Source organism: Malurus melanocephalus, unplaced genomic scaffold, assembly GCF_030028575.1.
Source record: "Malurus melanocephalus ecotype Western Australia unplaced genomic scaffold, MMel_1.1 scaffold_961, whole genome shotgun sequence".
NCBI lineage: Eukaryota > Metazoa > Chordata > Aves > Passeriformes > Maluridae > Malurus > Malurus melanocephalus.
This window is the reverse complement of record NW_026624193.1, coordinates 38,437-57,608: the sequence shown is the minus strand read 5'-3', so window position 1 is coordinate 57,608 and position 19,172 is coordinate 38,437. Positions and strand designations below refer to the sequence as shown.

At 44.1% G+C, this 19,172-nt stretch overlaps 1 protein-coding gene across 2 annotated transcripts in view; it reads right to left on the bottom strand.

Moving 5' to 3' along the window:
* Window positions 1-460: 460 nt before the first annotated feature.
* Window positions 461-19,172, bottom strand: part of GOLGB1 (golgin B1) — a 38,730-nt gene continuing 20,018 nt past the window's right edge. For both annotated transcript variants that reach the window (XM_057386392.1, XM_057386393.1), the window contains exons 15-24: window positions 13,367-18,375; window positions 10,612-12,562; window positions 9,034-9,212; window positions 7,645-7,810; window positions 6,430-6,561; window positions 5,167-5,325; window positions 4,923-5,020; window positions 4,129-4,263; window positions 2,497-2,602; window positions 461-2,126 (exon numbers count right to left, since the gene is read on the bottom strand). In XM_057386392.1, the coding sequence (XP_057242375.1) occupies window positions 1,992-2,126; window positions 2,497-2,602; window positions 4,129-4,263; window positions 4,923-5,020; window positions 5,167-5,325; window positions 6,430-6,561; window positions 7,645-7,810; window positions 9,034-9,212; window positions 10,612-12,562; window positions 13,367-18,375 (8,070 nt within the window). In that variant the 3' untranslated portion in view covers window positions 461-1,991. The remainder of the gene's footprint in view (window positions 2,127-2,496; window positions 2,603-4,128; window positions 4,264-4,922; window positions 5,021-5,166; window positions 5,326-6,429; window positions 6,562-7,644; window positions 7,811-9,033; window positions 9,213-10,611; window positions 12,563-13,366; window positions 18,376-19,172) is intronic.

Here is a 19,172-nt window from a genome sequence, read left to right as displayed (position 1 = left end):
ATCCCAGCCCCCATCTCTGCTCAAGTCACGAGTCCCAGAACTGGTCCCAGTGCTGCAGTTGCCCTGCTGGCTGCCTCTGCTCTGAGACACCAACACAATGCAGACCCAGCAGTTCCCCAGTTCCCCCATCAGGTCCCAGAACCAGAGTGGGCCCAGTCCACCAAAGGCTGCACTGAACTTTGTCGTCTGGTGGCATCCCCATTTCAGCTCCTGAGAGGCAAAAAACGCTCCTGAAAAGAGTCCCGCACTTCGATGCTTTCATTCTGTTCACGAGCGACTCACCTGTGACTTGCACTGCTCTGTTGTTTCTCCTCAGCACTGGGAGAACTACAACCATCACACAAGGCAGCACACACACAAGAGATCTGCAGTCCCACCATGTCCCACACAAGCTGCAGTGATGCAGCAGCACTACATCCTCCAATKCAACAGTAACATGACAACATTACACAAATTCCATCTGAAAAATAAACTTTATTATACATACAGGAGCTCATACCTCAGGAAGCTATAGACAAACTATTTGGTCACTGAATTTTATGTAGCTGGAGGAAGTTCACGCTGATAAACATGGACAGTATAGAAATAGATATATAGTGCCAGTGCTCTGGACCTGCCAGAGATCCAGCTGGTTTAGCTACCAGTGAAATCAATCCTCAAACATGCTTTTTGCACTGGCAAGAGCAGCTTAATTTACCAGCAATATTAAAAGAACTACCTCTTTCCCATGGGAAAAATGCAACTGTTAGTACTCTTAGTACTAAGAGGCAGATACAATTCTCCTGGCTCGTACTCTGAATGAAACAACCACTCAGGATCTGACAGTGAATGTGACTGCAACTTCCTTTGCATTCAACATTCTACTTTTGGAAGAGGGCAGGCTCAAATTCAGGAGGTCTTTAGAAAACATATGGAAATACATCCATATTTCCATATATTCTAAAAGATTCACTCCATTTGCATCATTTGATTTGGGTCCAAACATATCCAAACACCAGCAGCAGCTTTCTACAGACACCAGAAGTTTTCAGAACTCTGGACCCTTCCTCAGCACATTATTTCCGGAGTTTCTGCCTTTGCTTTGGGCCCACAAAGCACATTATGGACCCCTTCAACACAGCCAGTGCAGGTTCAGTCTCATGACAAGTGTTCAGTGGATGAAAAGGCAGGAGCAGGACTGCTCTCATTTCTAGAGGTAGGGCAGCACCTTCCACCACGAGAGGTGCACAAATGCTATAAATAAGAAGGTTTTAAACTTAAGAGCTAATAAGTTTCATGTTTCCTATTCCTTTTAAATAACGAAAGTACTGGCATTATTTTGCAGGCTTGTCAGGGCAGAGATATGACTGATTCCAAATGGAATGCTCACCAGGGCCAGATACACTAATCTTGGCCTTTCTTCAACAGGCAGTGCAACTGACCAGAAAACACGATTTTAAGATTCACATTCCTTAAAGTGCCCATCACTTCCTTAGGATATGCATTTCAGACAGCACTGAGCCACGGAGCAAATCTGAAGGGTGGAAGAAAAGGAAGACAATTCTTTTTCTTAGATCCACCTACAGTGTTCTCCCAACCCCACTCATGGATTCAACCTAAGAGGAAGAAGATTCTGCAGTTTCAGAAGTGCCGAAGTACTGCAGCCACTCAAGAGAATTTTTCTTATTCCTACAGCAGCATGATACTATTTAAAATGAATGGTACTACTCCCAGGTACAGGAACAGATGCTGTCCTTGAGGCATGCAGCACAACCCTGGCTCAGAAAACAAACCACTCATGTAGAAACACCAAGGGAATGGCAGGTCTCCCGGGAACAGCTCCCCAGCACCAGCGCCGACTCTGATAGCAGCACCCAGGTGCTGAGTGCAGCTGCTGCTTCAGGGCTGMTTTGGGAAAGAAGGCAGCTGGGAGAAATGCTGCCCTTCTACAAGGGCCTGCCAGCCCTTGACACGCACAGGGCCCAGGCTCGATAAAAAGCTGTCACTCCTGCTCACAGGTGGCCTGTAAAGCACAGGAAGAGCAGGACATGGAGAGCAAGCAGATACATGGCCACTAGCAGAGGCAAGTGGGTCCGGGAGCGGAAGAGAGAGCGTAACAGGCGTCGTAGTCCAAAAGCATTCCGTGTCTGGAAGAATAAAGAAAAGAGAGAGCAGTCACTACAAGGAATGGCTGTGTCCCCAGCTGCCCTCATGCAGGGCTCTCCAGACCATGGAGAAAAGTTTGTTCAAGCTAATGAGCATAAACCTTCCCAAAATCATTCCACTGTCAGATCCTGACATTAGGGCACTCCTCATGAAAAGTTCCTCTTCCCCTGCTCTCTGCAGGTTTTCCATGAACCACCCCCATCCAATTCTGTTTCCAGCACGGCAAAAGCTGAAAAACAGTCCCTGATCAATTTATGTGTGTCTACAGAGGGATTTAATTACTGTAGGTTCACAGTTTCTTGAATTAGTTAGGGCTCATACAGTTGACAGCTGGGAATATTAAATTCTTACTCTGCTGGAATTATTATCCATGGAGTCGATCAGCAAGGACTGCTCATGACCTGGAGTCATATCAATGCTGGCACTTAGGGGAGACGCCCACTCACTTGACTGCAACCTGCCATAACAAACATGAAATTAAATTCAGTTTCTTCTTACGATGCTGCAAACCAACACTGTAATCAAGCTCAGGAAAGAAGGTATTTCTCCAAAAATGAAGCAAACCCTGGCTTCACTTGCCAAGAGCTGGTTCCATTTGTACAGGTGTCATGCCTCCTGAGCTCACATTGAGCAAAAGAATAGGGTGATCCAACTAGGAGAGGTCCTTYTTCCTTTCAAGTCAAATTTCATAGTGTGACTTGAAAGAAGCCAGGACACATGACAGAACTGTATGTTTTAAACTCTGTGAAATTATTTTGGAAGCCAGCTGTGGCTGTAATAATGCTGGTTCTTGCTAGCTATTTTCTAATGACAGAGGCAGCAGTCATGTCCTGGGGCTACCATTCATTAGTGAGATCAGCTGCAGGAGGTTTTTATAGACTTTAATGCCAGAAGGAGCTACAGTTGTCCAAACCACATAGCAGTTACCAGGGAACGTCATCCAGAATTCTTCCATCCAGACCATTATTTTTTGGGTGAATCAGCAAGTGTGTCAGAAGAAAGCCATTGTTTTAATGTAAAAGACTCCATTAGTCTGTGACTCCAGCTATCTGAACTACCAGGAAATGCACAGCACCAGTGCCTACAATTATGTCATGTGCTAAAACCCCTCTTCATAGCCAATAAGAAGAATCAAGCTACTCACTGCATCCTAATCCCAACATCTAGTCCAGGTCAGCTGCCTTTGCTCTGCTGACTATCAGGGATCTGTCTAGTGCCCCAAGATGCGCAGCATCCCGTGCAGTGCAGAGCACAGTGCTGGACACTGGGGAGGGGGAAGGAGAGGGGTCTAGGCCAAAGCTGAGTCTGGGAAAGGTGGACAAAAACCCTTTTTCCTAAGGATTTAACTGTTTTTCAATAACCAAATGATTTTAAAGTTTATGTTAATTAGCAATACATTGAAAATGAGTGACATTCTTCAAGTTAAAGCTGTTTCATGCATGACGGGCATGTGCTTACTGAAGAGACAAATTCCCTGGACACATGAAAACTCCTCTTTGGCCTGCACCCAATTTCCAATCTCCAAATTGTATTTTCCAGCAGTTAATTTAACTAATTGAGAAAGTTGGCATCTAATTTCTAGACAGAATTTGTCTTAATGTTTAGTAATTTGTCTCATTCTATCTGCCTACAATTGAAGGAACTGAATTTCCTGAACTCTGGGAAACACTTTTTTACAGTAAGCGTGACTGAGCACCACACCAGTTGCCCAGGGAGGTTGTGAAGTCTTCTTTCCTCTGGAGATACTCAACGGACATCTGGACACGTTCCTGGGCAGCTGGGTCTAGGCTGAGCAGGGGGTTGGGCCAGATGGTCTCTGGAGGCCCCTTCCGACCTCAGCCTTTCTGCGATTCTGTGACAGACACGGTAGCTGTCTCTGTGCCCCAACTGCCTTTGACAGAAGGATGTGATGAAGTACAAATGAAAAACAGAGCTAGAACCACCACACTTGTATGGTGATAGTGTTTGCTCAAGCTGCCTCACCTCCTGATCTGATCCTGTGCCGCAAAAAGCGCCTCCTCTGCAGCAAGACGACGATCATGCTCTTCCTCCAGCTGCTCCTCCAAATACTTCATATCCTGCTTTGTGCTGCTATGTAAGTGTTCTGTTTCAGACAACCTGTCAGAAAATAACAAAGCGTATGCCAAAAAGGACCTAATTCATGGACTACYGTGTTTCTACAATATTCACTGATGCAGTTGTGTGAACAGACTCCGATTACCCCCCAGCTCACACAGAAGACTTAATCATCTTTAGTATCTTTAAGTTATTGGGAAAACACGAGATAAGATAAATCTCTTGAAGCTTCTGTTTCACATCAGGAAGGAGTTTCTTGTGTCTATCATCCATGGCTCCACCTTTTGGAAATTATTTTGAAAGGCTATGAGGAACCATGTGCTAGATTTTAGTTTGAGAAGGTTATAAGGAATCCTGTGCTGTGTCTCAATTCCAGACACTCTCAGGCAACAACCTTGAGATCAGGACCATTGATACACTTCAGCAGCTATTGAGGACGCAGCCCACCAGATCCAAGATGCTGGTTTGGCTGGCATTGCTGCTACACGATGTCGCTGTGTTGTTTTGAAGCTCTAATCCAAAGAGATAACAAATGATAGCTGCTAAGTGTATGAAACAGTTCCTCCAAGTCCACAAGATCCTAGCGTGGGACTGAATTTTCCCAACACAGTAGTACAGAGTAGAAACAGTAGGCTCATCCCTAGCCTCAAGACCTCCATCAGGACCAACATCCCCACCCCTATTTCTCAGACTTTCTTTACCTCAGCTGCAGCTCCTGCAGTTCAGGTGTGTAACTGCCTCTCTGCGGCTCATTCTTTTCTTGGGGTGCTCCCGGAGCAGCATCTGTCGCAAAGAGCTCCTGAAAGAAAATAGGAAAGTAATGCAGACTGCACTGAATGAAGAGGACAATCAGCCAACACAATGCTGGACAGTTAGCAGAGCCAGTTAGCTTATTTCACTTGAAATAAGCTTTTCCCTGATGTGCACCAAGCCCAACTCCCTTACCATGCTCTTGTCTACAGCCTGCAGCTCCTGGAGCTGCCTCTCAAGCTCTAGGCAGCGGTTCAGGACCTCAGTGTAGTGCTGATGGTTCACACAGGTGCTCCGACTGCTCCCACGCAGCTGGAGGGAGAGGGCGTTTTTCTCCTCAAAGACCTGCGATAGCTGAGAACAAAATCGGCAAGCAAAGAAATTGATTTTGTGAAAGCAAAATTGTTCTCTGTCCAACTGAAGGTAAGAATGCTCTTGAGAACATGTAACTGGCATGCTGTCCGGCACTAAGGTCCAAAGACCAGTGACAATCTCCCAGAGTAGCTTGTAGCAAAGGTTTCTGCAACAGGAGTCTCAAAACATCAAAGTGATGTACAGAATACTACATGTCCAGAGCAAGAATTCTCAAGTGCTGAGGTTGACCTAAACCTTTCAGAAATATCATCAGGACATGATTTTATATTCTCACTTTCTCCTTGAAGGCAACTCTCTAAAGATGCATAAATTCTGGGTCTTCCATTTCAGTGTGGGAATTGATTGTGATTCTGCACTGAAATGCAGAAGTGCTTCAAGCTGACAGGCAGAAGTGAAGATGACAAGCTTGCCTTCCCAAGGAGGGACTTCCTTCAGCAGCCCAGAAAGCAGGAGGATAGAAAGCGCTCCCAACAATAGATGTGGAACCTGCAAACAACTTTGTTCAAGTAATCTCACTCTCTGGCCCCTTTGTATGGTCTTCATCTCCCCCCACCCAACTTCTTTCCCCCACTGTCTCCTCCATCTGTCCTCTTTCCCTGTCTCTCCCCTTCTCTCACCTTTTTTCTTCCCTGTCCCCTTCCCTCCTCCTTTATCCCTTTGCTCACCTGAAAGAAAGGGCACTAAATTTCAGTGTCAGAAAAGCTGCTGATTCAGACCCTGTCACTGAGCCTGCTGGATGGGATCCGCATGGGGCCTGGCTATCTCTCAGGTCCATACTCTACAGCTGTCCCATTTGTGGCTTCTCTCTCCAATGCCCTGGCTCACCTCCGTTACTCACTGAGGGAGAGCAGCCTGGGAGACGGAGGATGGGCTCTAGCGCCGTGCAAGCCCCGTTCAGCAACCGTGAATCCGTAGGTGCGATTCTAACACTGCTTTTTTGAGACATATAGTTACGATTTTGTGTTACTTCACTGAAAACCCACAAAAACAGATTCATTCCTGCTTCCTGAGCTCTGTTCCAGCCTAACCTTCCCCACATTCCTCATCCCTGACTGCAAGCAAGTGTAAGACATGGATCGGTACCTTGTTGTTCAGCTGCTGAATTCTGAGCTCTTTCTGGTGCAATTCTTTCAGACTATCACTTAGCTGGGTTTGGAGGTGTTTCATCTCTGTTTCTAGGCTCGAAAAGTCCCCTTTCAGGATTTCTGGAGAAAACTGCCAAGGAAAGAACAATGAAAAACATACTGCATGTGTGACAACTCACTCTTGTGTTAGCCCTCTCTTTTCAGAATTCCAGGGTCACACCCAACACTATTGCTAGATCTGGAACTTGATCTGCTCGGGCAAAGGAGCAAATGGGGAATAAACAGAAATATCCTAAAAGCCATCTGAAAATCCAAAGTTAGGAAAGATCACCAAACTTGCACGTTTGATGGGTCCTTCTCAGAGGTTGTCTTAAAGCTGTCTACAATACAAGGAGAAAAAAAAAGGCACATGAATGAGAAAAGAAAAAACAAACAAAACCCCAAAGCAATGTCCACACTGCTCTATTCTATCAAGACCAGAAGGCCAGCACTGAAGAATCCTCCTAGAAAGCATCACATGAACACTGCTGGAGTTTCTTCTTTGCATATATGCGTGGGCATATCAAAGGGATAAAGGAGATTTCCTACCCCCTCCACTGGCATAAACCACTGGAACCACTGCAGACATCAGTGCAAGAGCTCTCCCTTGGCTCTGATGCACCACACTGTGCACACAGCCTTCCCTAGACCAACAAAACATCAAACAAATATTCCACTCCACTTTTAGGACCGTGTACAGGGGCAGTAAGAGAGGAGGCGCAGTGTTCAAGCCTCAGCCTCTCTGGGCTTGAACCAGGATTGTAGACCACTGTTACAGTAAAAACAGCTAGAAAATTTCAATAGAAAACTTAAAAAATAAGATGTGACATTAAAATGAGAACTAAGCCAAAAAATCTGAGCTTTAAAGACAGTGCAAGGGGGCAAGTCTAGAACAGCCAGAATATATACCTGAGAAGCTCCATGGCAGCCCCCTCTTACCTCTTTCCCGAAATGCAGGGAACCAGGAACTTAAGGAAGAGCCCTTAGGTGTATGCCATAATTTCTAAAACTTTCAAATGATGCAAGTTATATTGTTGGTATTATCTTTGGAGGCCTCACAACCACATCCAATACTGCAGTCTGTAGGAGCTGGATACAGGCAACACACGCTCTCCTGGCTGTATTTTAGGCCTCACATTTCCATGCAGTAAAGAATCTGTATTTTTTCACCCACCTTGCTTTGGTGCTGTTCCTCTATGGTCTGAGACTTGCTAAAGGGCAGCCTCATTTCCTGTGTGATCCTTTGTAAATGACTCAGCTGGTTGTCCTTCTCTGCTATGGCCATCAGGTACTGCTCCTTCATGCTGCTGCTCTGCTTTTCCCAGGTGGTCTTCTCCTGTCTGCCCAGTACAAAACCAGGGAAATTACAAGGAAGTTACCAGTATCACTTATGATGTCCAGGTATCCAGCTAAGAATGAATCAAGGGTGATTCAATCATCACCCCATGCTAGACATGAACTTTTATAATCAAGCCAAGCCAAAACAAACCATTAAGTACAGGAACCTTAAAAGCAGGTTTAAGACGTTTTCTGGATTTGGTTGAACCCTTCAGATTGTTCCATGCTTACACTTTTTGTATTCCCGAACATAGTTTTGAGCTTGCTGTACAGAGTTTTGTCAAGGAAGTCACGGGCAATGCCACCTGCCCCCATCACAATTTCTCTGCATGGTCACCAGACCCACAATACTGATTTCATCACACCCCCTGAGGCCTTCACTTCATGTACAGTGTAAAAGCTACACAGGAAAAAAATCTCCTGTTCTTCTGTCAGGCTAAACAAAATTTTTAAGATGCTTCAAACTTAACAAGATCTGAAGTGTTAGTTTGAGGGTCAGATTGGGGGCAGGGTGAAGGGAGAGAACTACATGTTTTTATATCACTCTGTACAAAGATAAGCCACAGACCTTTCCACAAAGAAAATCCCACCCTTTTAATTCCAGCCTCGGGCACTCTCAAAAGAATCTCTGAAATATATGAAAGCATTTCCCCCTGTTTTTAGAACAGAGCATATTCGTCTCACTAGTTTTAGTCCAGTCGGAGAAGACAGTTTTACTAGACTTGAATTACAGAGTTTTTTAAAATAAAATGTAGTAGACATACAACAAGTGAAACAAAGGATGAAAGAAAGACAGCCATACAAAATAACTATGTTCTAAACTATGATATCAGTGGGGTAATAAAGGCTGTTCAACAGCAGCTTGGAATGGAAAGTACCGTGATTATATACATAAGCTCCAATACAAGAAACAGCCCAAGCCTCCTCTCCATCCATACTCCATCAGTATCATCCTCTCAGATGATACCGACCACCAGTGGATGAAGAAAACAAAAACTAAAAGATCACTGATCTGTTTCACACAGGCATTGACCTCCAACCTTCTGAGGCAGAAGCTGGATAAGGGAAAACATGTGCCCACTCCTGGCCAGGGCAGAGTGCCTCAGTGGCACCTGGCACAGTCCAGGCTGAGGTTTGCAGCATTCCCTTCACCTCTGCCCACTCTGCTCTTTGAGAGAAACAAACACATTTGCATCATCACCGAGGCAGGGAGCAGACGGTTCACCTGAGCTGCTGCAGCTCCTGCTGGTACACAGCTCCTTCCTGCTTCAGTTGTTCCTGCAGACGGAGGTGTTTGTCTGCCTCTTGCTCCCAYGCCTGCAGTTGTGCCTTTAAGCGAGAATTCTCAGCGGCTTCCACTCCGACCAGGATGTATTGCTGCTGCAGATTCTTCAGCTCTCTCACCTGGAATTAAGGAAAACCTCAGTGTRTGACAGCTCAACAAGTATCTAGGTTTATTACTTAGAATTGTTTAAGAGCATTTCTCACTGTGGCATCTGGAGGGAAAAAAAGTCACATTCAGATGGCAGAGAAACTAGAAACTGAATAATCAAATACAGCAGTGTACTAAAAACTGCTCAGAAAAAATCCTTAGGGAATTCTACTGTTAACGACGGCAGGGAGTTTTGAGCCCTCCCATGAAGACTGACACATTAACAAAAAGACTCTAGGCTACAATACTACTAATTATCTTTTTCAGAGAAAAATGAAGTGACACAGAAGGAGCTGAAGTTGGCATTTACTGTAAACCAGGAAACTGATGAAGTAAAATTCTTTTGGCTCTCCAATTCAGTCAGGCCGAAATTACAAATAAGTTGCTGTTACCCATGCATCACTGCAGCTGTTTCTGAATGCAAGAAGACGTGGCTGTCTCTGGAGTTGGGAAAGTACTCAATGAGTGGCAGTGGGACGTAAGTGTCAGACTACCTTCTGGCCAGCAATGAGAACACTTGCTGGGCTGCATTGTGCTAGAGAGTACACAAACACAGACACATCCAGGCAAGGATGTCAAAAGGAATCTGCAATCTCTTCTACCTGCCTTGAAAATCAGCTGCCAAGTGGAGCAGGAAACTCAAGCCTTTGCTCTAGTCTCTTAGAAATCTAAGGCAAATCAAATGCATGAGCTGACACAGCTGTGAACTAAGCAGATTAACAGGGCTCTTATTTCCATGATTTTATATTTTAAACCAAGCTAACAGAGAAACTCTTGGAACTTAACAATGAAATCACAGCCTCCATGTCAGAGAAAATAACATAGATGGCCCATACCGGATCCATGGGATCTGATGGAGCACACTCACACACGCTAAGGTCACTGGGAGGCAACTCATTACCTTTGAAAGGTCATGGTGACCCAAGAGGTTTCTGAAGACTGCAAATGTCATCCCTACATACAAGAAGTATGACAGAGAGAAAGTGGGAGCCTGCAGTCTGGTCAGCCTCTCCAGCCCTGGGAAAGTGAGGAAGCAACTAATTCTGGAAACCATTTACAGATATATGAAAGAACAGGTTGGCCAGAGAAGTTGTGGAATACCAACGGAGACATTCAAAATCCAACAGGACATAGCCCAGAGCAACCTATTCCAGCTGACCTTATTTGTGCAGGGGGTTGGACTAGGAGATCTTTAGATGATCTCCAGAAGACCCTTTGAATCTCAATTATTCTGTGATTTCATGACGATTGATAACGATCTACGCATCACACTGCAACTACCAGATCTATGTGTGCTGGATTTTAGAACTTGAAGATCCCAATTTCCTGCAGTGCTTTAAGTAGGAGCAGGAAGAGAGAACAAGGACTTACTACTCTGTCTCTGTCACTCTGCAAGGAGGACAGTGCCTTCTTCAGACTTTGAACTTCCGAAGAAGTGGTGGAAGTGCTCCCTTCTGCTTGCCGTTCCGCTTTTTCAATCTTACGTGTTTTGTCCAATTCATTCAGCAGATGGTCTCGCTCATWCTGCAGGCTTGCCATAGCCTTGGAAAAAGATTTGACTTGGTTGGAAGAGCCTTCCAGTTCCAAAGACAAACGGAGAAGCTCATCATCTTTAACTCTGACCTGCTGATTAAGTTTCTCAATCTGGGCCAAGAGACCTCTTTCTTCAGTGGCCCTCTGCAGTTCTGTCAGCTCAGACTTCATTGTATCTCGATCCCTGGCAGTGGAATGTTGCTCCTCTTGTAGCTGAGCCATCTGTTTCTGAAGATTCTGCACTAGACTTTTTTGTTCCTCTAAGTCTGCAGTGTATTTCTGTTTCAAAACATGAAGCTCTTCATTGGCCTGGTCTCGGCTATCCTGAAGAGAACTCATGGACCTCCCAAAAGACTGAATTTGAGCTCTGAGATCTTTGTTTTCAACTGTGACTGCAAGCAATTTCTGTTCCATTTCCATCAAGTCCCGTGCCAACTCTGCTACTCTCTCTTCTGCTGTCTCAGTTTCATTCCTCATTATCCCTGCATCATGATGCAGGTGCTTCAATTCCTTCCGAAGCCTATCCTCAGCCTCTCCCACTCTCTTGGCTGCATCCCTTTGAACACATTCCAGCTCTCCCTCAAGTTCTGCTATTCTTTTCTGGGAGAGGGAAAGCTTGTGACTCAGTTCTTGTACCTCTTCCTCTCGGGCCTTCAGTTCTACTTGACACTCCACAATGGGACTCCCCTCATGTAATGCTGCCACCTCACTTTGCATCTGGGACAGAGAGGACATAAGGCTTTCAATCTCTTGAGACATACTGACTTTATCTTCTCTCAAGGCTTCCATGCATTTCCTGAGATCATCCTGAGTACGCTCAGACTCTTTCAGCTGTATTTCTACAGTTGCCTTGTCATTTTCCAGAGTTTGGATCTGCTGCAGTTGTATTTTGAGAAGTTGCTTCTGTTGGGAATCCTTTATGGAAATCACTTGGTTAAGGTCTTCTCTGTACCGCACCAACTCTGCATTCAGCTTGGCATTCTCAGAGTTGAGGTCATCCATCTGGCCGTGGAAACTTCTCATTTCTTCCTTGAGCTTGTTGTTTTCTGCAGCAGCCTCTTGAATTAGCTGGTCTTTTTCCAACATTATAACAAGATGGCGTTCCTCAAGCTGCTTGTAGTCCCTCAGTATGCGGTCTCGGTCGTCCTGCAGAGATGACATGGACTTGGTGAAGGAGTCCAGTTGTGTCTTTTGCTTCTTACTTTCTTCTCTGCTTATCTTCATCTTTTCAGTGAGATAATCCAGTTTGTCAAGAAATTTGTTCTTCTCATTTTCCAAGGCTTTTTTATCTTCTTCCTCCTTACTTAGCCTGCACTCCAACTCTTTCATCTCTTCAGAATGTTGCTGCTGTAGTTCAGCTAGAGCAGCCATCACTGCTTCCTCTTTGGCAGACAGCAAGCTCATGATCTTTTGATCTTTGGCACTAGTTTCTTCATGCAGCTTATTTGTTAGGTCCCTGGAAGCCTGCAAATCAGCTTCAAGCTGTTCACAGTTGAGTTTAAAATTCTGCACACTGGTCTCTTGTTGCTTGACCACAGTTCCCAGCTCTTCCCTGGCTAGCTCACATTTGGTGAGAGAGTTCTCTAAGTCAGCAAGCTGGTCTCTCAGGCTGTTGATTTCTGACTCCAGTTCCTGCTGTTTATTCTGAGACTTGCTGTAAAGTTCCCGAGAGCCCTCAAGCTGACTCAAAAGCTCTTTTTTTTCCTCCTGCAACATTTCACATGTTTTTTGATGGTGCTGAATTTCCTTCCTGCAGTCTGCCTCCCAGTCTTTCTTGTCACATTCCAGCCTGAAAAGAGAAAAGACAAAGTTGGTCAAAAATCCACGAAGTATCTCAGTATCTAAACCCACACTAACACTGTTTTTATACTAATGTAGAAAAGTCACAGAATTAATTTGATTTAAATAAAGCAAGCTGGCAATATCCCTCAATTTAAAATTCAAGGTGTCTTTTAAAGTTCTGACTGTACCACTGCCTGAAGGGGGTGGTGCCAGGGAAACAGATGTTTTTTTAAGTTTTTCATGTCAATACTGAAAAAATGGAGGCATTTAAACTGAATGTTATCACCTCCTTTTCATTACATTACTTATCTCACTCATTGCAGCTAACAATAGAAACAATCCCACACTGCCCCACAATGAAACTGCTGTTCTGATACCTTTGATGTCCATTTCGTGCTCCAGCACGCAAAGATGCAGCATATAAACTTTATAAAATTATTTTAGTAATGTAATAATGACTTGGTTTTGAATCTCGGAAATACACAGATGTACATTTTGATACGCTTCCATAGCTCCATCTTCCCCTCAAAATTTATTTTGAGATTTAGYTGGAATTATGTACCCCAATGCTCTCTTGACCTCTCAGTGCAGCATCTCCATGCAAAAGAAAATAATTTATCTGAAATTTGAAAGGCTCCAGATAGTAATCAGACGGCGGTGAGTGCTTGCCACAGAGAACAGATTTAACACAGATACCCTAACGATGTGAAGACGGACTATTCTTGAGCGCTAATCACCCCGTGTCCCTGCGCAGACAACAAATACAAAATAACCTTTTCCTGATAAACCTCTCCCGACACAGTTTCTTTACCTGGATATATGAGTCTGGAGTTCTTCCACACGCACGGTCATGCATTTCATCTGGTCCTTCAGCACAACACAGGTTTCCTCTTTTGAACGTATTTCTTCTTCCTTCTTTTGAATAGCTTCAGCGAATTTCTTCTCCCATGTTTTTGATTCATCTATCACTCTATCTCTATCGTCCTGAAGGGAAGACATGCTCCTGGTGAAGGCTGCGAGCTGGGCTAGTGTTTTGTTTAGACTGCCTTCCAGTTGCTTGGCTTCTTGATCCTTCGTCTTCAAGGTGTCTTGCAGATCACCAACTGTTGTTTCCATACAGTCTTTCTCTCTCTGCAACATCGCCAGCTTTTCTTCCATGGTTTTGATTTCCTTTGAGTGCTTGTCTTTTTCCTGTTCCAGTCTTCTCTCAAAGTCCTCATCCCTTTTCTTCATTTGATTTTTAGTTTTCTCTTTGTTTGCTTGCAACTCTTCTTTTACTTTGACACTCTCAGCTAGAATCCTTGCTGCCTCACTCTGAGTATCATCCAACACTACTCTGCAGTGAGCAAGCTCTGCCTGGGCTTTCTTGGTGTCTTCAACTGCTTCAGCTGAAGTTTTCCTGGCTGCTTCTACCTCCTTCTGAGTCTCACTCTGCAGAAATTCCAGAGCTTTAACAGTTCTTTCTAAACTACTGTTCTTTTCCTGGCTTTTAATACAGTCCGTCTGCAGCTGCTTAATCTCCTGCTGTTTCTGTTTCAGCAGTTCTTGAAGCTCCTTTACCTGTGTGCTGCTTTCTCCTCTCCAATTGCATTTTGGCTTTTCTACAGATTCCTTTTGCTTTTCTGAACTTGCTCTGCTTTTCTCCTTTGCCAGCTGACTTTTCTCCTCCTCCAGTTTGTGCATCATTCTCTGCAAACTCTGAATCTCATGTTTCAGTTGATCATTTTTGATTTGGAAGTCTGTTGCATCTTGCTGATAGTTTCCAATACTCCCATTAAGCTCTGCCAGCTGATTCATGAGCCTTTCTTCCAAGTCATCCTTTTCAGCCTCTAGTGCATCCTTCAACGCTGTCATTCTCACCAGGTCGTCTTTGGTCTTTTGGACTGTTTGCTCCATCTTTGCTACTGTAGCCTGCAGAGCATTCACTTCATGGACTTTCTCTTCCATTTGGTGCTCTAAAGCACTTTTCTCAGCTGCTAAAGTCTCGACATGCACACGGATGTCATCCAGCTGTTGCTCTGAAGCCCTTCTATTATCTTCCAGCTCCGTAACTCGTTTGGTGAGCTCAGCTATTTGCTGTCTGTAGATACGAGAATCCTCATAAGGTCTATCACTTTCTAATGCCTCTCGGTCCAGCTCTGCAGCAGGACACTCTGGTCCAAAAATTACRTCCACTCGATTTTCAGATCTTTCCATTGGTGGTGCTGTGGCAACCGCTTCATATGTTCCTTCCCCTGTTGTCTTCTGGTCTTCAAGTTCACTACTTTCCTTCAGCTTAAATTCTGTTAACTGCAAAAGATACTTCAAGTCCGTGATCTCTTGATTAAGAGACTCCTTTTCAGCCATTACTGTCTCAAGCTGAGTAAAAAGAGACTGACATTCCCTCCTAGAGCACTCCAGATCTTCTTTCAGGCTAGTGCTTGTCAAGGTCTCTCCAGTCCTGTGTAGCTCTCCATCTGCAAAATGCATCTCTGCTCTAAGCTTCTCATTCTCCTCCTCTAGTTCCAGGATCTTTTGTTGCTTTGATTTTGCAAATTTCCTCATTTTCTCCTTCATTCCATCAATTTCCTGTCCAGCTTCCTGTAGCTGCTTATCTGTTTCCTCTTTTTTTGCCTCAGCACTCTTTAGCTGAATGAAAATTTCCTGCTTTTCCTGTCTAACAGTTTCCAACACACGTTGAATTCGCTCAGCCTCGTCACTCACATTCTCGTACGACTGCAGCAGAGTTTCATATTCTCCCTGAAGCTCCTTGTATTTCTCCTGCCACTCAGAACTCTCAGTGGCTTGAAAGCATTTCAGTGATTCCACCTCCTTCTCCAGCTTCTCTTTCTCTATAACAGCTCTGTCCAGAGCAAGTGTAAGGTTTTTATGGCATCCATCAAGATTCTGATTTTCTGTAAGTAATTTATCAACTTCTGCAATAAGTTTTTCTCGCTCTCCAGTGAGGCACGCTAACTTTTCTGTTAAGATATCTGTTTCTTTAACATGGCCACATATTTGGCTTTCCATATCTGTCAGCCTGACAGAAAGATTGTCAATAGTAGTTTTAGCATTAGCCAGCTCCTCTTTTAGAGATTTACTCTCCTTTAGTGCCTCTTTTCTAGAGATAAGTGCAGCTTGCAACTTCCTCTGCATTTGATTCTTCTGTTTAGCTGCTTCTGCATTGTCCTCTTGCTTCTCCTGAATTTCAAGCAACTCTCTGTGCAGTCGCTTGTTTTGTTCCTCATGCACCTGAGCCTGAGCTTCCAACTGACTACACAGTGTTTTCACTGAGTCCTCTTTTCCCAGCAATTGTGTCTGCACATTACTGAGAGCTTCACTTTTCTCCTTTAACTGCTGGCTGAGAAATTTAATTTCTTCATCCTTCTGGTGTACAAGGATTTTCAAGTCTTCCAGACCGGTCACTCCAGAAATTTCTCCTTGACTCTCCTCCAATTCTGCCTGAAGACTTGCTCCCTTAGCTTCAGCTTGGTCAGAGGTTTTCTTTAGCCCTTCTATCTCCACAAACAACTGTGCTATGTGCTGTTGCAAATCAAAGACTAATTCTGATTTGTGAGCAAGTTCCCTTCGCAAATGGCTGATGTTACATTCCAATTTCTCTTTCTCCATCTGCAATTTATCGAGGTGTTTCTTCAACTCTTCCTCAGAAACATCTGCAACTTGTACAAGCTTGTTATTTGTTCTATCTTCTGTTTCCACGCATGAAGAATCCAACCTCACCTGACTCCCAAAACCAGTCTCTGCTGATCCTTTCTGTTCTTGGAGCTGTCTGAGCTGAGCTTGGAGGCTGTCCTTCTCTTTGCTTTGCTGATCAAATTGCTCTTGCAGGATGCTGTAATCATCTTTCTGCTGTTTCAGTTGTTCTCTGTGATGCCTGTCTTTTTCCTGAGCCTTTTTTATAGTGTCTTTGCGAGATACCAGAGCTTCCTGAAGTTTTTTTTGAAGTTGTTCTTTTTCTTGTTCAAGAATTGAAATCCTTTCCTTAAGAGCAGCGTTTTGGTTTTCTTCCAGATTTGTACTTGCTGTACTATATTTTTCATTTTCTTTATCATATTCTGGGCTTTCATTGGTTTCAGCTATGTTGTCAGGAATTGTCTGATGCTCCATGATTTCATCTTTAACTGAAATAGTGTTTGCCTTGCCTTGCAAGCTTTGCCTCATTTCCTCAATCACTGCCTGCAGTCGCGCTTCAGTAGTTTCTTTATCCTGCAGGTCCTGCCGGATGCTCTGCAACTCTGATTCCTTTTCAGAAAGCAGCTGAATTAGATAGTCCTCACTGGGCTGGTTTTCAAGACTCACTTCTTTGCTCATCACGTTTCTCACATTTTCTTCCCCTGTAGCTGCCCGAGCCACTGAGGTTTCTGATTCTTGTTCTCGACTCAGTTGTTCTAATTCATTCTCCAATTTGGTAACCTTCTTCAGAAGCTCCTTCCTGTTCACAAGTGCTGCTTGCAGCTTCCGCTTTACTTGCTCATTTTCTTTATTCAGAAGCTCAACTTGACTTACTAATTCCTCATTTTCTTTACTCACTGCTTTTGTCTCATTTTGCTGCTCGGATGCCCCACATTTCAGACATGTATCTTTTATTCCTATGTTTTGTTTTTTTTCGTCCCGGGCTTTTAGTAAGAGACTTGTCTGCTCCTTAAGACTCTTCAGCTCATTTCCTAGAGAAAATTTCTCTTCATTCAGCAGGACCATTTTCTCAGACATGCTAACACTGATCTCTGTCATCTGTTGGTCCTTTTCCAGCAAGGCTTGTTGCAGGCTCTTTATAGACTTGGTGTGCTCAGCAACAAGCTGTTCTAGGCTTGCTGCCTCACGTCCCTTCAAGGCTAACTGGTGGGAAAGCTCTTCCATCTCTGCTGTATTCTTCCTCAAAAGTTGTTCTAGATCAAGTACTTCACATTCCTTCGTCTCAACCTGGCTTCTCAGATCCTTTAGTTGCATGGCCTGGTCAGAAAGCTGAAGCTGCGTTTCATCCAAGTCCTTTTGCAAAGCTTCAATTTTCATATCCTTGGATTTAAATTCATTTTTAAGGCTCTGGACTTGCTCTCTTAGAAGACTGCTTTGACTGTCCGCAAGTCTCTGCTTTTCTGAAAGAGCTAGATCCTCCTCCAGTTGCTTCACTTGCTCCTTCAGTTCTGTTATGGTAGAGAGTTCTTTCACCTGACACAAGAGCTGATTTTGTTCTTCGGCCAAACCACAAAATCTACTGTCAGAATCCTCTCCTTTTTTTCTGTATTCCTCAGTCAACTGCTTTAGCCTATTTATTTCTGCACATTTTTCTCCAAGATCTTTCCTAAATGATTCTTCTGATTTCTGTAGAATTATTTGCAATTCTGTAATTTGTTTTTTTAACTTTATCAGTTCTTGAGATTGAGAGGTCCCAGGCTCTGGATCTGCTGTACAAAGTTCTTGCACTGCCTCCGTCTTACTTGTGCAGGGGACGTGGCTTCCCTGAGACTCTTCTTGGAGACCGATTCTGTTTTCCTGAAGCAAGCCAATTTGCTGCATTTCTGTTTGCCTCAGTAATGAGACACTCCGTGTATCTGAAGCCTTCTGCTCGTCCCTCTCCAGATACCGCATCTGTGAATTCTCTTCCAGCTGGCTGGCTTCCGTTTGGCTCCTTGTAGAAGTTCGGCTGCTAGGGCCCTTGAGCTGGCTTTTCAGGAAAGTTATTTCTTCTTGGGCTTCTTTCAGTTCCAGCAGCAAAACCGACAACTCTTTCTGTTTCTCTGCAGCAATATATTCTAGAATTCCGGGTGGACAACTTCCCTCAGTAAACTGCTTGCTTCCATTGGTAAAATCATCTGTTCTTGCCTGAAAGAAAATAGCAAGTATAACTTTTCCTCTGAATCTTGTGAAAGAGCCACTTTTGGAAGCAACTGCTTTCCACATTCGGTAACTTCCGTAGCTTTCTCAARCTGGCTTCTGCCATAAATAGAAGCCTCACTAATAACAGGGGGCTCTGCCTCAGCAGCGGGAGGTGGACTATGTCAGGGTTCAGAGGTCCCTTCCAAACCCAACTAGTCTGTGATTCTGTGACTTCTCTGGTCACTTCTGGTAATTTCATTTTCTGAAGTTGCAGCATGAAAGATTCTGGCTTCAGGATCAGATCACAGGGGCAACTTTCTATTGTCTTTTCCCCCCTTCTCTCTTAATTACACCATAGTATGACCTCTAAATGTTTAAGCTCTCCTGTGATTCTCACAAGGCCTCTAGTGTACTCATCCAGCCACATTTTCATGGCATCCTAGTCATAGTCTTTGAGTAAGAAGGTTTGGTCCCCTATTCTATTTGACCATTTAACATGGCAAAGAAGAAGGATAGAAACCCATATTCCAATCTGTGTCCAGGTCCAAAGTGAAAGCACTAGACAAAGCACCTGGAACGAAGCGCTTGGCTTTTTCCAAATAACTATCTTAAGGTTTCTTCCCATCTGCCAAAACAGATGACAAAAGGAAAGCAGTCAAAAACCGTCCCCAGAAAACTTATATCAACAGCCCACCAATAAGTCAATATGCTGCGTTGTAAAGGCTGCTCATCAGTGCGGAGGGCACAAATAATTTATGGGGAACCATTAAGGGAGAGCTACTCTAAAAAAGTCTGCTGTTGTG